Here is a 15,433-nt window from a genome sequence, read left to right as displayed (position 1 = left end):
CAGCTCCATAGCATGTGTCTAGGGAAATGGGAAGAGTAACTGGTGAATAAATCCCTGTTCATAATTTAAACTAATAATATTATGATTAATCTACTCAGAATAAATTTCTTACTTAATCTGTCTCTGGTCCAGTGGGAAATCACAGATGGCTTCTGTTGGCTTGACCAGCTTTGTGTGGTTGGTAGTGCCATGGATGCCATTTATGTAGTATTCACCATGGATCTACTCATAATAATTTTAATTTATTGGAGGGCTTCAACATTTCATTGCTTGTGCATAAATAAACTTATTTCTGCCTCAGGGAACAGCTATTTTTCAAGTTCATCAGTGATGGACTCTCATTATAGTTTGCAAATAAATCTTTAAAGAAAACCAAATTTATGTGGAATATTTGACCATCAAAATAAAGTTGAGGGAGAAAATTGAGAGCTTTTGGGGATGAAAAATAGAAGAGATATTTTTTGGAGAAAAGAGAGGGTCAAAATAAATTCTTAAAATTGAAGCACATTCCACTAATGAGATAAGGTAATTTAAGGAGAAGATAGTTGGCTTGCCCTTTGAAATGACTGTTTTGTAGAATGCATATTTGTGAACCAGAGTTAAGCTTTTCCTTTTTTTTTTGAAGATTAAGTTACTTATTCAGTCTTAAGAAAAATGGAATTTCAAGCAAGATAGTGATATTTTGTATCAACAATTAGCTGTGTGATGGTAATAGACAGTGTAAGATAGTGAAGATCATAAATGAAGGCAAACTTTTTTCCCTTTTGTAAGAATATAGGACAGAGTGGGATGACTTTCGCAAGCTCTCAAAGATGCATGATACAGAGGGGTTCATATTAGCTGTTTGTAAGTAACATTTGTGATCTTGGTAGTGTTCTGTGCGTGCTGAAATACATATACATATAGTTTATATATATTAAATACATTGCACTTTTTATTTTAGCAGTTTCCAAAGGACACAATTAATGAAGAAGTGGTAGAACTTTTGAGTCCTTATTTTGAAATGATGGACTACAACATTGAGACAGCTAAGAGAGTATGTGGGAATGTTGCTGGCCTTTGCTCATGGACCAAAGCTATGGCTGTATTTTTTTCCATCAACAAAGAAGTATTGCCTTTAAAGGTAAATCTGTTAATCAGTAGGAGGCATGCAAACTTTGCTTCTTTGCTCCTTCTCCTCCCCACCTGTGCGCACTTGAGGATTTAATCTGCTGAAAACATCAGCTGCCTTGTTCCAAGTGGTGCATGTGTCTGTAGGAATTTATTATCTTGAAAATAGTAACTCTACAGTAAAATATATTTCAAATGTACTACCACTTGTAAGTTGTCAAAATTATGAAAGAGATTGTGCACTTTTATGCCTCTGGGCTGCTTCTGAATAGGATTGAAGCAGCTGTCATCTAGTATAATTCAGTATTGAAATTGCTTTACCTTAATTAAAAATTAAGTAGGAAAAAACTCGAGATCTCTTTCTTTTAATGTTCTGGATCTCAGTTCGTGAGATGACTGTACAGTGACTTTGTTCATTGGTGTTATTTAGAGAAAACCAGGCCTAAATAGTTGTTAAAAGAATGAAAATCAGGAAGAACGTGGTCAGGCATGGTTTTAACACAGAATAGCTTGTATTTATGATAGGAATGACTGAGAGGGAAGCAAGATTTGTAGTTAGAGGTAGTATCTTTCTTTAGACAAAGCACATTGATTGGAGGAATCAAATAGGTATCTAGTGGCACCGGTCTTTTTTGCAGGCCAGATCAGACTAACTTTTGTGTGAGATGGAGAATGGCTGGTATTCCCAGAAGTTTTTCTATTTTTTCTAATTGATGTTGGACCAAATACTTAATTGTAGTACCTGCAATAAAAAGTTAGTTTGTTGTAAAATCCAAATAAAAGGTTTTAATGAATGATGAAACTGAGCAGTTTGATTTTGAAATGTAGTAAAGTAAAACTCTTTGAGATACATTTTAGCAAATGCTTTGATATGTTGTGTGTATGAATATGCTTTTATATTTGTATGCTTCATAGGCTAATTTAGCAATCCAGGAGAATCGCCTAACTACTGCTATGATGGATCTGCAGAAAGCTCAAGAAGAACTAGGTGCCAAGAAAGAAGAATTAGATACTGTGCAGGCAGAGTATGAAAAAGCAATGAGAGAAAAGCAGGTGAACTGCTCATTACAGAAAAGAAGTTGCCACCCTTACTTTAAGGAAAATTTAATGCATTCTCTCAATTTCATTATTATTCCTTGAAAAGAATGTTGATGGACAGAGGATAACAAAGAGATATTATTTGGATACTGCGTCTTTGGATACCACCTCTCTCCTTTGCCACTGATCCTTTCCTCCTCTTCCTCCTACCTTCTCAAAAGCTGTTTTGTTTAGATTATTTGTTTAGTGCCTATTACTGTAACATCACATTTCATTTAAATATGTTATCTGTGTATAATGTATTTGAAATTCGGGACAGAATTCCCCAGAGTTAATAGATACCAGGTGTTTGGTATATCATTTAACATGTATGCCAACATGAAAGTTAAGAGCAGAAATATTTAAAAGTTGAATCACATTTATGGCAGATGTTGATAGTTTGTCCCAATATACTTTTTCTATCCCACTTTCCCTCCTTCTCTGCACGGTGATATAAGTGTTTGAGTATATATGTTTAAGCTGTTGTTTAACTACCGGTTTAATTAGATGTAGAGATTTTTCTGGCCTATTGCATACGTGACTGTAAACCATATTTTTTGGTGTACGGTTTTCTCTAGGCTTTGCTTGAAGATGCTGAGCATTGCCGCCATAAAATGCAAACTGCCTCAAGTCTTATAAGCGGTTTAGCAGGTGAAAAAGAGAGGTGGACAGAGCAGAGTAAAGACTTTGCCATGCAAACCAAGAGGCTAGTGGGTAAGCTTTTGTCTCCACCTTTGAACCTGGAAGTGAGTCGCTTGAGTTGTGATGGGTAGTGAAACTGAAAACATTTGAAATGTCAAACTTTTATTTTGCAGCTTAGCTTCCCTGTTGCTAAAATGAGAGTAATTGTTATTAATTATCTTGCTAAAGCACTGCTAGGTAAAAAGTACAGTATAAGACTAAAGTTCATATTAAAAAAAAAAAAAACCCACCAGTAACTGTGTGTGCTCTGCATGGACTTTTACTTGACATGTATAACATGCAGTACATACTTGGGACACTGATGTTTTAACTTGACTGATTGTAAGTAGCAGTCCAAAGAAGGTGATATGTTAGCAAGTGCCAATAAAATGTCTATAACTGAGAATACATATGGAGGAGAGGAAGACTGATCTTCAGGCACTGAAATTTATATGTGGAAATCAATATTTTTAAATGTAGTTACTAATGTTCATAAAACTTTTGTTTCTTAGAAGTTCATTTTTATTTTATAAATATGCACTTGGAAACTGAAATACTTTGTAATAAGGAATTAATTTATTAGTTAGATCAAGTAAATGCAATTTATCTTGTCCTTTACTGTGGTGTGAAGTTTCTTCTCTGGCTTTTGCTTTGAAATGCTGTAGAAAGCAGATGTTGTTGTAGGTGTTGTATTATAATAGATAGGTTGTATTTTGTTTGTTGGTATAATATGTACATGTATATTAACAACTTACTAAAAATACAGGATACCTTCCCCACACACTCATGATGTTTGCTTTATAGATAACTTGAAAATGTCTAAAAAATATTAGTACTCAGTATAAAAGTACACTATCTTCTCCAGTTTGAATCTTGCATTCTTACTACAGAGGTCCAGAAAAACCCAGAACTATGGTGTCAGGAAACTTAGGGGGGCAATTCTGAAGCTCACCAGAAGATTAAAACTTGTCGCACTTAATATCTCCATAATGATGTCTGTTACAATTTTTTATTAGGAGTAGTTGTAATTGATTTGTTCATATTTAGTACTCCTAAATAAAGATTATTTTCTCCCCCAAAAATATTGTTTAAGCCTGTTCTCATGACTGTGCAAGGAAATAGTGGAATTTGAAGTTTATTCTCCCATGTCCTGCTTGTGCAGGATCTGGTGTTTGAAATGGTGGGGTGTGTGTGTGTGTTGGGTTGACCTTGGCTGGCTGCCAGATGCCTCTCTCTTGATTCCCACAGTTGCACTGTAAGGATAGAGTAAATATGGCATCTACTGAAATGTAGAATTGCTATGTAGTGAGCCTTGGGAAAAGTCTGATTTGTCTTCTTTATGGGTCAAAGTGTGTTCTTCAGTTACCAGCCAAACCATACAACAACTATAGAAGGAAGCAGCTTATTCATGAATAGAATTGGCAAAGTTGTAATGTTTTGTTTTCTTTTTCTCCTTTTTCTTTTTAAGGTGATGTACTCTTGGCTACAGCTTTTCTGTCCTATTCTGGTCCTTTCAACCAAGAGTTCCGCAATCTGCTACTAAATGACTGGCAAAAGGAAATGAAAAGCCGGAAAATCCCCTTTGGTAACAACTTGAATCTCATAGAAATGTTGACTGATGCTGCAACCATCAGTGAATGGAACCTACAAGGATTACCAAATGATGAGTTATCCATTCAGAATGGAATAATTGTCACTAAAGCATCTCGTTATCCTTTATTAATTGATCCACAGGCACAGGGTAAAATTTGGATTAAAAATAAGGAATGCAGAAATGAACTTCAGGTAATAGGAATGCTGGTGCTTTTGTAATTCCTTGAAACTCTTAGTTCACAAAAATTACAATTCAGTGATTCAAATAATACTTAGTAAATGCCTTTTATATAAAAGGCCTAGTCTGGATGTAAAGGACATCTCGGATATATTTGGGTAGATTTGAGATTTGGCTAGATACAAAAATGAATTCAGTACCATTAGTACCAGTGAAACAATTTGTTTAATGTATTTATGAAACGTCAAGTGTTGGAAGATAGGCTGCATGGGTAATGGCTGATAAGGACTGAGGCATGTTTGTAGAATACTATAAGCATTAGGAAAAAAACCCAAATAAGTGATTAATGCAGGTTCATATAAATGTTTGAAAATGAAGGTGCACAGCATGATATTTTTATCATCTTTTAATCAGAAATTATTGATAATTTTTGTTGTCTTAGCATGGATGTCAGGTGCTAAATATTCTGCAAATATACGGGGAAGACAGTATTGCAACAACATATGGTCTGAGGCAAGATACGCTAATTCAATGCAAACAGGAGAGTCCTTGCTTGCTACAATTATGATTGCACCAATAAACCAACTTTTTAAAAAGATATCCCTAAAAAAAGATTAAGAGGAGTTTGAAGGATGATAATAGAGTGGCTCTGAGAGTATTACTAGGAAACTACTTTCATTCATGTTGATTGTTATCTTATTGCAGAACTCTTTAACGGTTACCTAGATATTTATGTTAAAAAATGATTATTAGGCTTCAACTATGGAGTTATAAGCAAACTTAAGCTGAATGTGCTTTGTGTACGTGATGAAAATTAATCACAATTGTACTGAGGAGTAGCTTGTTCAATATAACCCCTAATTTTCAAGTGGGAAAAAAACAAACAAAGGAGCCCTAATCCTGACCTTGCTGCAGTTTGACTTGGGGAAGTTATCCAAAGTAAAATTGAAAGTGATAACAGGTTCCTGTGAATTTCTGGTCTAGTTACACTCATAAGATATCAAAACTTTAGGTACTCAGTGTTGCTTTGCTTCTACTTTTGTAGATGAAAAATAGAAATTCACGTTCAGTGAGTTCTGAGAATATGGTACACTGATGCTAACTTTTCCTGCGGTCACAATCTTTGCCTTAATCCTAGTCTAACCATAGGATCATTGTTTTTGTCGGTAACAAATAAAATAATTTATAAATATAAAACCCCCCAAATTTAGTAATGGCATAACATATAGGTCCATGATTGTATTTTTAGATCACTTCTTTGAATCACAAGTATTTTAGAAATCACTTAGAAGACAGCCTTTCTTTGGGAAGACCTCTTTTGATAGAAGATGTTGGAGAAGAGCTTGACCCAGCTCTCGATAACGTTTTGGAAAGAAACTTAATTAAAACAGGTTCAGCCAACAAGGTAAATATAAAACAAATGAGCAAACAAGTGGAAACAGCCCCCTCAATAACTCCTAATGAGTATATGACTATAAAAGATTAAACTCATTTTTAAATGGGATTAATGCTAATACCAAAAAAAGTCGAGTTTAAGTTTAAGATCACAAATGGTTAATATATTTAACCTGTAGAGTTCCTTATCCCTTTGCTTATGGCAATTTTTAAAAATTGAAATAATCTTTGAGTCATTTAAAGTGCTCCACAGATATTCGCAACAAATTCTTTGTATCAGACATATAATTTAAAGCTGGATTTTTACACCTTTGAACAGAAAAAATGTAACCTTTGTTTCAACATGCAGTATCTGAAAGAGTGTGTACTGGTTCTTGATATCTCAAGACTTCTTTTTAATACTTTTATTAAGGTGAAGGTTGGTGATAAGGAAATAGATGTTATGAATGGCTTCAGACTTTACATTACTACAAAACTGCCAAATCCAGGTTACTCTCCTGAAATTAGTGCTCGAACCTCCATCATTGACTTTACTGTGACCATGAAAGGTCTTGAAAATCAGCTCCTAGGCAGAGTCATTCTCACAGAGAAACAGGTAAAATAATTAATTGTATCTTTTTCCTGTCTATACATCTTACATTTACCTGTAGAAGGTTTTACTTTAATTTTAATTTATTATACTATTTCCCCATGTTGCAGGTAACTTTCTGGCTCTCTCTATTGTGATTATTCTTAATATAACCTATTTATGATGGTTTAAAAGCTGGCACAGAAGAAATTGACTTATTCAAGTGTAAGTTTCTATTTGTCTGTATTGTCACAACTGTACCATACTTGCCTATTTTTCCTGCCTCAGTGAGTTATAACCTCATGAGAATGGCCTATGAAAAGGAAAAGGGCCTGGAATAAAACCTGATGTTCTTCTGTCTACACACTGTGGAGCTCATGGCAACAGAACTGGGTGCAAAGGATTCAGACTTAGTTACTTCCCTGCTCCAAGGGAAACAGGCTAACTACCTATTTTGACATTGCAGATGTATTAGTTGAGGAAGTCCAAGTTCAGGATGACAATCCCAATAAACATGCCACCAGCAGTTCTGGAGGGAGTCTGGTTGGTATCATTTGAACTATTGGACACCTAATGCCTATAACTATAAGGTCAGGCAATGTTGAAGTCAAATGAGACACTATGCATCTATGACCTTGTATTTACTAAGATTTTGGAAATAGTTCCAGTTTACCTTCACTAGAGAGGAATGTGTTTGCTCCCTTATTGTGCCATCTGTTGAGGTCCTCCCATCTTCCTCCCCCACCTCCCCCCAGTGTAAGATGTTCCTCCTTAATGGCGTCAGTCATCTTGTTAATGTCCAGAAGTTGCATTTCATTCCTGATCAGTCCATGGATCTCATGAAGGAAATCTTACTCATTCTATGAAGGTTTATATTTTGCCAGACAGCTTCATTGAACCATCAGCTTCACTTCAACCGGTGACAGCTTGTCAACCCACTATGTATAATGGATTTATCACTGTCTGTCTGAAACACACGGTGATGTGTATATTTGCAAAGCCTTATGCCAAACTTCACTTGTGGGCCCTGCAATAGAATAATACATTCCTCCAGATGATCGTCATTTTATCAACAAATACATCCAGTCATCACAGTTGCTGTATACCTGCTTGGAGGACACAGAAAAGATAGGAGCTTAGTTTTTCTCAGTGGTACAAAGCAATAGACTAAGTAATGGAAATATTAGGAAAAAAAAATTAGGAAAAGAATAATTACATTGAGAGTGGTCAAAACCAGGAACAGATTACCCGGGGATGTTGTGAAATCTCCATTCTTGGAGGAGTTCAAGACTCAACTGGACATCACCCTGAGCAGCTGATCTATTTAGACCTGCCTTGGGCAGGGGGTTAGACTAATTAATTTCTGGAGGTCCCTTTCAAACTAAAATCATTCTATTATTCTGTGGTATCTTTACCACTAACTGGGAATACCTAATGGGTGGACATACTGCGCTTTCTGGACCAGCTTCTCAGAGTGGTGTACTCACTACTACTTTGTTTGTGACCATCTGGGGATAGTTCTTCCAGATAAATGGCAAGTGGACCACTTGACAGGCAGGGGGACTTTCATAGAATATACTTACTACTTTTCAGTTTGCTTGGCCTCTGTTTTTGCACCCTGTTGTTCAAGGTTTCCTGAAGAGTCAATTCAGACATATCCCACTGTCCAAAACCTTTTTTTTTTTTTTTTTCCTATGATATTGGGGTTATGCATCTTTGGGAATTTGGGGATTTCCCTCTTAAGTGTCTGGATTCTTGCTACCTTCTTGTAGCCTTTGGTAGGGAGATGGTGGAATTATTTAATTGTGAGACAGTTTGCCAGATGATTTGAGCAGTATGACTGCTTGGTGATATGCAGTGTTAAAATGTATGTGTGGAACTTCTGCCCCCAAAAGAGAAGAGATTATTTGTCTGAAGTTAGTGTTCTTCAAGATTTGTATGTACATTTATATCCTTGTTGCCATTCCACTGTCTCTAACATGGTTCTGCACTTTGGATGAGTAAGATTTAGACATGCAGAGAGGAAAAGGAGGGTTTACAGCACATCATTTAAAGATTCTGCAAAGTCTGACTTTCCATTCCTGTGTTTTCTGGTATGTCTACTGGTAGAATCTGTGTGGCATAAATCTCAAAAAATTGATTTATTACTGATAAGAATACTGGTACTGATTTCTTCTTTCCACCAGAACATTAAACTCATTTGCAAGATGTGAGCTAAGCATAAGAAGGTCAAGAGTAGCTGGTATATCTGTATAATTTTAATTCTACTCTATTTCTTGGAATAATTGGATTTGAGAGACTTGATATATATCTGAATGTAGTATAACTTGTACTGTTTTATTAATATGATTGTTTTGATACATTGGTTGTTATGCAATTTGACAAAAAACTTTATTTAGTGTTGTAGAAATAGATATGTCAGATTAGTAGTGGAGTTATAAAATACAATAACTATTTATGGCTTTTTGAATTTTCACATTCATATTTCAAGATTTGTGGTGGAAAAAGGCTCAAGTTTTGTAAGGAACAGTTAATGGAAATACTTGCACTTGTGAATCATTTTATGACAGAATGGTATAAGCTATGTAACAGCTTTTATATTTTATGAATATTAACAAGATCTAGCATTCTTTGGTACAACCTGTAAAATGACATCAGCTTGTATAAAGCAATTCCATAAAGCTGTAGTTGAAATAGCCTCTTTGGTGCAAGTTTCTTGAATTTATATGTATAGTAACTTGTCTTATTTTTTTTGCATCTTCGATGTTACAACTGGAAATTTATGAAAACATGGTGAAAGCTTTCATCTATGTACTCTTCCTGATCTGCAAAAAGTATCTTAAAAGCTTAATAGATGGATTTTTCACTAAGGTTTTCATCTCAGGTTACTTAACTTGCTTTAGTTTGGTCATTCTGTTTCCTGCTTGTTTCTCAGGCTCTTCTTGTGAGGGAAACTTAGCTTTCTGTTTTTTAAATGCATTGCACTCTAAAATATGTTTAACCTTTTAAATTGAACTCAGCAAAACATGAAATTTAATTTAGCTCAGAGTGATTTATCAGCATGATAATTATTATATTTAATTGGATACTAACATTCTTTTAATGCTATACTTTAAAAAATTGTTTCTGCCTCATCAAACTTGCATAATACTTGTCTTGCTTCGTAATTGCTACCTACTTTTCTCTAGTTCCATTAGGCATCAGTTGATTGAAATGGAGTTAACTGTAGTTTTCTTGTCTTTTTTAATCAGTTTTTGTCAGAATATTTTGAGTCTGTATGTACATTGTTGTGGTTTAACGCCGGCCAGCAACTAAGCACCATGCAGCCGCTCACTCAATCCCTGCCCGCGCCATGGGATAGGGAGGAGAATTGAAAACAAGTAAAACTTATGGGTTGAGATAAACATAGTTTAATAATTGAATTAAAAATAAAATAAAATAAATAATAATGATGATGAAAAGGAAGACAACAAAAAGAGAGTGAAATAAAACCCAGGATAGACAAGTGATGCACAATACAGTTTCTCATCACCTGCTGGCCGATGCTCAGCCAGTCCCTGAACAGCAACCCACCATTCCTGGCCAAGTTCTTCCAGTTTATATACTGGGCATGACATCATAAGGTATGGAATATTGCTTTGGCCAGTTTGGGTCAGCTGTCCAGGCTGTGTCCCCTCCCAGCTTCTTGTGCCCCTCCAGCCTTCTTGCTGGCAGGGCACGAGGAGCTGAAGAATCCTTGACTTAGTATAAACACTACTTAGTAACAACTAAAAACATCTGTGTGTTATCAACATTATTCTCATACTAAATCCAAAACATGCTATACCAGCTACTAGGAGGAAAATAAATTCTATCCCAGCTGAAACTAGGACAACATCTTCTAAGTCATGTGACATTTACATTATGCCATGACAATGGTTCCAATAAATCTTTTCTACCTAATGTTTCAATATAAGTTTTGTACAGTGACAAGAAAAGAACTTAAATTTCATAATGAGATGAAGATTTTTTTTTAATTTCCTTTCTAAGATAAAAAGACTATTTACAAGAACTAAATACTTGTAATACTTAGGAATGTTAGCAGAATGTAGGAGTGAGAAGATGACAAGTTTGGAATGTGGGAAAATAAAAAAATTTCAAAAGTTTTAAGTGTTGCAAATCTGTATAAATGAGGGCTACTCAAATGGGGGAGTAAAACCTTTCTTTAAGGCTTGCCTACTCAAATGGGGGAGTAAAACCTTTCCTTAAGCCCTGCCAAGGTCTCAGGTCTCAATCCATTTAGCGCTATATGAGAAATCATGTATTAGTGTTGTCCCTGTTTCTTTGGAATAATAGCAGCCTGTCTGCAGTGCTGAAGTGGACTTAGCAAAGGTGGAGTGAACACACAGCTTCCCACTTGGGAGAGACAGTGTTAAAACTATCCACCAGACCTTTGTAAACAGTGAAGGAGTATTTCTGTCGACACAGCCAATATTTCTACCAACTGGCTCACTTATTGTTGATTCTTAAGATTTGTATTATCCTTGTCTTATGAAAGACTCTTAACCCATCCTCTTCCATGTTTTTTTCTTTTTACTTCAGTGTATTAAAACATTTTTTTATTGTTTCAATGTATAATTTTTATCTCTGAAGGATTAATCTGTAATAAGTTTTTAAAGTTTAATTTTAAGAGTAGTATAAGAATGAACTGAAAGGCCTTTTATCTCTGAAGAACGTATTTTTCTACATATTTTAAACAACTTTTTTTTTTTTTTTTTTTAAATTTAAAGCTGTTAATCAACAGGTATCCATCTTTTTTATATAAGACCACTCAAAACCAAACTAGGTGTATAAACCACTGTCCAGCTTGTATTACTAAAAGTAATCAACTATATACTTCTAGTGAAGCAACTCAGTTTGAGTTCTACGTGCTTTCTTTTCTTAATGAAGCGTTTTAGTGAGAGTCTGAAGTTATCCCTGTTGATGGAGGAGTATTTTTAGATGCACTTTGTGAAATACTTGATGCTTGATTTGTTGACTAAGGATGCTCATTATTATGGAGACTATATTTTCAATATGGTGATTGGAAAACAAGGCATAAATGAAGATGGCATTAGATGGAGTGAAATAAAATCCTGTGCCTGGAAAGGTGTTTGCACTTGTCTTTGTCTGAAACAGATAGAGAAGAAAAACAATTTCTATTCTGAACTTCTAATTGTATTAGGCATGATATGAGCATGCTCCATAGTATTTGTTGAAATGATTTGCATACTTATGTAGCAGGTTCAGAAATGTGGTATTAGACCTGCTGTCAGAAATACCACTGAAATTCCCCAAATTATTGCAGTTGCTCTTGACCTGCACTGTTTTAGTAGGAACAGTACTCTTAGAACGAAATACCTTGGTTTATTTTGTTTTTATTTTTGATTGCTCTTCTGTTTTCCAAATATTGCTATGTATTCCAACAGGAATTAGAGAAAGAAAGAACAGATCTTATTGAAGATGTGACTATAAACAAAAGAAGGATTAAAGACCTAGAAGATAACCTTTTGTTCCGACTTACAAGCACTAAGAGTTCTCTGGCAGATGATGAGGGTCTAATAATTGTATTGAGTAACACTAAGAAGACTGCTGAGGAGGTAACACAGAAACTGCAAACTTCTGCTGAAACTGAAGTCCAGATCAACGCAGCCTGCGAAGAGTACAGACCTGGTGAGTGAAGGTAGCAATGAAAGACAAATGACCGGAGCATGTGATTAAAACAGCAATACTTAGAGTAAGAAGAAATGGTAGCATGAGATCAGGAAGACCATAGTAGGTGGGAAGGATCTGTGTTCTCCCATAAGTAAAATGTATCTAGGAAATGTTATATTGAGCTATGGTGGAGAAAATAGTCAATGTTATGCTTCATGTGGAATTTATAAAATGGAATGGTCTATTCTCTCCCTAGACTTCCCATTGCTCTGTATACAAGTGTACCTGTCTATCTAGTCTACTGGATAAGAAACTTGGGGGAGGGCTTGGTTGTTCTTTCTTAACTGTTAAAATGTTGACACTTTTTATGGACTATCAATGAGACCAGTCATTAGGGTATTTATGTAACTGTACATTTGAGTTCAACATGTAGACAAAGTTTTAGGGGGCCAATATAATCATAAATGCTTTTTGTATCTCTTTGGATGAATACTTTGTTTATCCTGTCATAGATCCTTAAGTTATTATAATCAGCACATTTTATCAGTCTTTTGGCTTTTAATTGACAGGTGAAAACATGTGGAAAAAAGTGAAAAAAAAAAAAGCTCTTGTGAATTAAGTATTATACCTGCATTTTAAGAAATGTGTAAAATGGTACAGTTAGTATGCCAGAAATCACTGCAGATTTTGTAGAACCTTTGTATTTAAAACTAAAATGGCTTCTGAAAGTAAGTTAAATCAGTGCTGGGTAAATTAAATCAATATAGTTCATCTGGCTTTTATATGACTCCTGTAAAAGTCTGTAAAGAGAAATTTGTTTGGATACTCAAACAGTACTTCAAACAATCTTACTTTTTATGTTCTACTGATGATCTGAATATTGCAGTATACCATCCAGGTGCTCTCCAAATACGCTCATATTTGAAAACTGGGCTTTACATAGTATGCATTAATTACAGAAAAGATTTTTTTTTTTTGCTAATGTATAAATGGAGATTAAATTAATGTTTAATTATTTTTCTGGCCAGAAAAGAATGGAGCAACTGAAGAATCTTGTTAGCATTAGTCTTAAACTCACTGTACTTGAGGAGAGTTTTCTGCTCTGCATTTCTATTTTGAACACAGTCTTTTTTTCTGTCTTCAGTTGCAACTCGAGGTAGCATCTTATATTTCCTTATTACTGAGATGAGCATGGTCAATGTGATGTATCAGACTTCGCTTCGACAGTTTTTGGGGATTTTTGACCGCTCCCTAGCCAGGTAATTTAGCTAACAATAAGTATCATTTGTATTTACCCAGTCCTGGAGGTGGCTGTAGTATAGTAAAGATTTGTTGTAAACTGTGTCAGAAAGGAGGGTGTTGCTCGTTGCAATTTTGACAGGAGTTGTCAGTTTAAATACCTATAAGCCTTTTTCTGTTAATCACCAAGGCAAAGAACCTTCAAATGTACTTACAGTCATTATAAATTAGGTGTTAGGTAATTAAAAAACAGTATACTGTGTCGATTTTCAGCTATGCAGAAAGGCTTGATTAGAAAGGAATTTTTTTTGTTGCTAGCTTGCTGTCTGATATTCTGTGTTCATGATCTATTATTTTTTCATGTTTTGAATGTTCTGGACTATGTTTTTTTGTCTTTAAGATAGTATTCCCTTTAATAAAGCCTATGCAAATCAACATTCTTCCAACCTTTCTTCCAATAGGTCTACCAAAAGCCCTATAACTAGCAAGAGGATTACTAATATCATTGAACATATGACATATGAAGTGTTCAAATATGCTGCCAGAGGACTCTATGAGGAGCACAAATTTCTTTTCACATTATTACTTACATTAAAGATTGATATACAAAGAAACAGAGTGAAGCATGAAGAATTTCTGACACTTATTAAAGGTTGGAACTATGGAACAATTTTAAGTAGAGCATATATATTATTGTTGAAAATTTGTGAGCTGTAGTTACATCTCCTAGCCAACCTGCTGCTTCCTTTTGCTTGTGAGAAGCCAGTCGATTGAAAGAATACATGATTATAATTTTCTCCTGGTGACAGACAACATTATATGGTAGTTCTAGTTTATAGAACTGCACTGAAAATTGATAAATACAGCTTTGAGAATTGTGAGAATTTAAAAGGAAAATTGTTAAGTATTCTTTCAGTTGATGTTTATGTCTGCTGCTCAAATACCACCAGGTATGTGTTTGGCTTAGGAAAATTATTATTATGCTAAACATCTTTTAGTTTATTTGGTAACAGCAGGAGGATGAGCAAGCAAATAGGAACAGAAAATGATGCTAGCAATTTAAAAGAATATCAGTCTCTTAGCTGAATGTGACAAGTTCATGGCTTTAGTCTTAACTGTGTACAAGCACTGTGTATTTTCACTTAAAAGCTTGGGGTAATTTTGTATTACCTTTCCAAGATACTTAATTTTCCAGGTAACATTTATTTATGGATTATAAATGTTAATTTTTCCATGTTGAATATTCAGAATATCTTTTCCCAGCAAGCATTTATTTCCAGGCACATTGCACAAAGAAATAGTAAATCCTCAAAAGAGAAACTGGTTAACAAAGATTAAATTTAAGGTACAACATAAAAAAAAAAATTAATGTAAAGTAACCAGACTACAAACTCCACTTCACCAAAGATGGTATGACTTTTTAAGGCAGAAAACCCCTGTAATCTCATGATTAAAAATATGGATTCTTTTAACTTGTGTTTTCGATTTATTTTATGCTTGCTTTCTTTTAGCTTCAGCTGAATTCTAAGGAAGGCAAATGTGCATATTGGCAAACTTATTACAGTATCTACGACAAAAAATCAAAGAAAAAACATTGAAATTAAGCATCTTCAGTTTTTTCTCCAACTGAAGCTTATTCTTTTACAAAAATTGATGTATATTGTAATGGAAAGCTGTTATGGATTTAAAAAAAAATGTTTTAAAGTAAGATGAAAAATAAGATTTTAAAACAAATTTTGCATTTTACCTAACTCAGAAATTTCGTTATGACCATCCTTAGTTATTAAGTAGTCTTTCTCCAAACTGGGAATACTTAGTCATGTGAAATGACTAGTTGTAGTATCTAGTTTACATTTTCCAAATAGGTCCTTTTTTTCTTTTTTTTTTTTTGTCTTTTGTGTGTCTCCAACAGTTCTAAT

General features: G+C 34.6%; 1 protein-coding gene across 11 annotated transcripts in view; it reads left to right on the top strand.

The window, feature by feature from the left end:
* Positions 1-15,433, top strand: part of DNAH5 (dynein axonemal heavy chain 5) — a 157,888-nt gene that overhangs the window by 125,204 nt on the left and 17,251 nt on the right. For 9 of the 11 annotated variants that reach the window (XM_074826022.1, XM_074826039.1, XM_074826075.1 and 6 more), the window contains 9 exons: positions 944-1,123; positions 2,026-2,163; positions 2,766-2,901; positions 4,337-4,653; positions 5,889-6,044; positions 6,447-6,629; positions 12,050-12,293; positions 13,420-13,534; positions 13,976-14,166. In XM_074826022.1, coding sequence (XP_074682123.1) covers positions 944-1,123; positions 2,026-2,163; positions 2,766-2,901; positions 4,337-4,653; positions 5,889-6,044; positions 6,447-6,629; positions 12,050-12,293; positions 13,420-13,534; positions 13,976-14,166 — 1,660 coding nt within the window. Of the gene's footprint in view, positions 1-943; positions 1,124-2,025; positions 2,164-2,765; positions 2,902-4,336; positions 4,654-5,888; positions 6,045-6,446; positions 6,630-6,733; positions 6,828-12,049; positions 12,294-13,419; positions 13,535-13,975; positions 14,167-15,433 lie in introns of those variants that run through there. The other 2 variants (XM_074826033.1, XR_012623466.1) reach the window with 2 other exon arrangements.

This window comes from Strix aluco, chromosome 1 (assembly GCF_031877795.1).
Source record: "Strix aluco isolate bStrAlu1 chromosome 1, bStrAlu1.hap1, whole genome shotgun sequence".
Lineage (NCBI taxonomy): Eukaryota > Metazoa > Chordata > Aves > Strigiformes > Strigidae > Strix > Strix aluco.
The sequence above is the reverse complement of the archived record's forward strand: the minus strand, read 5'-3'. Positions and strand labels throughout refer to the sequence as shown.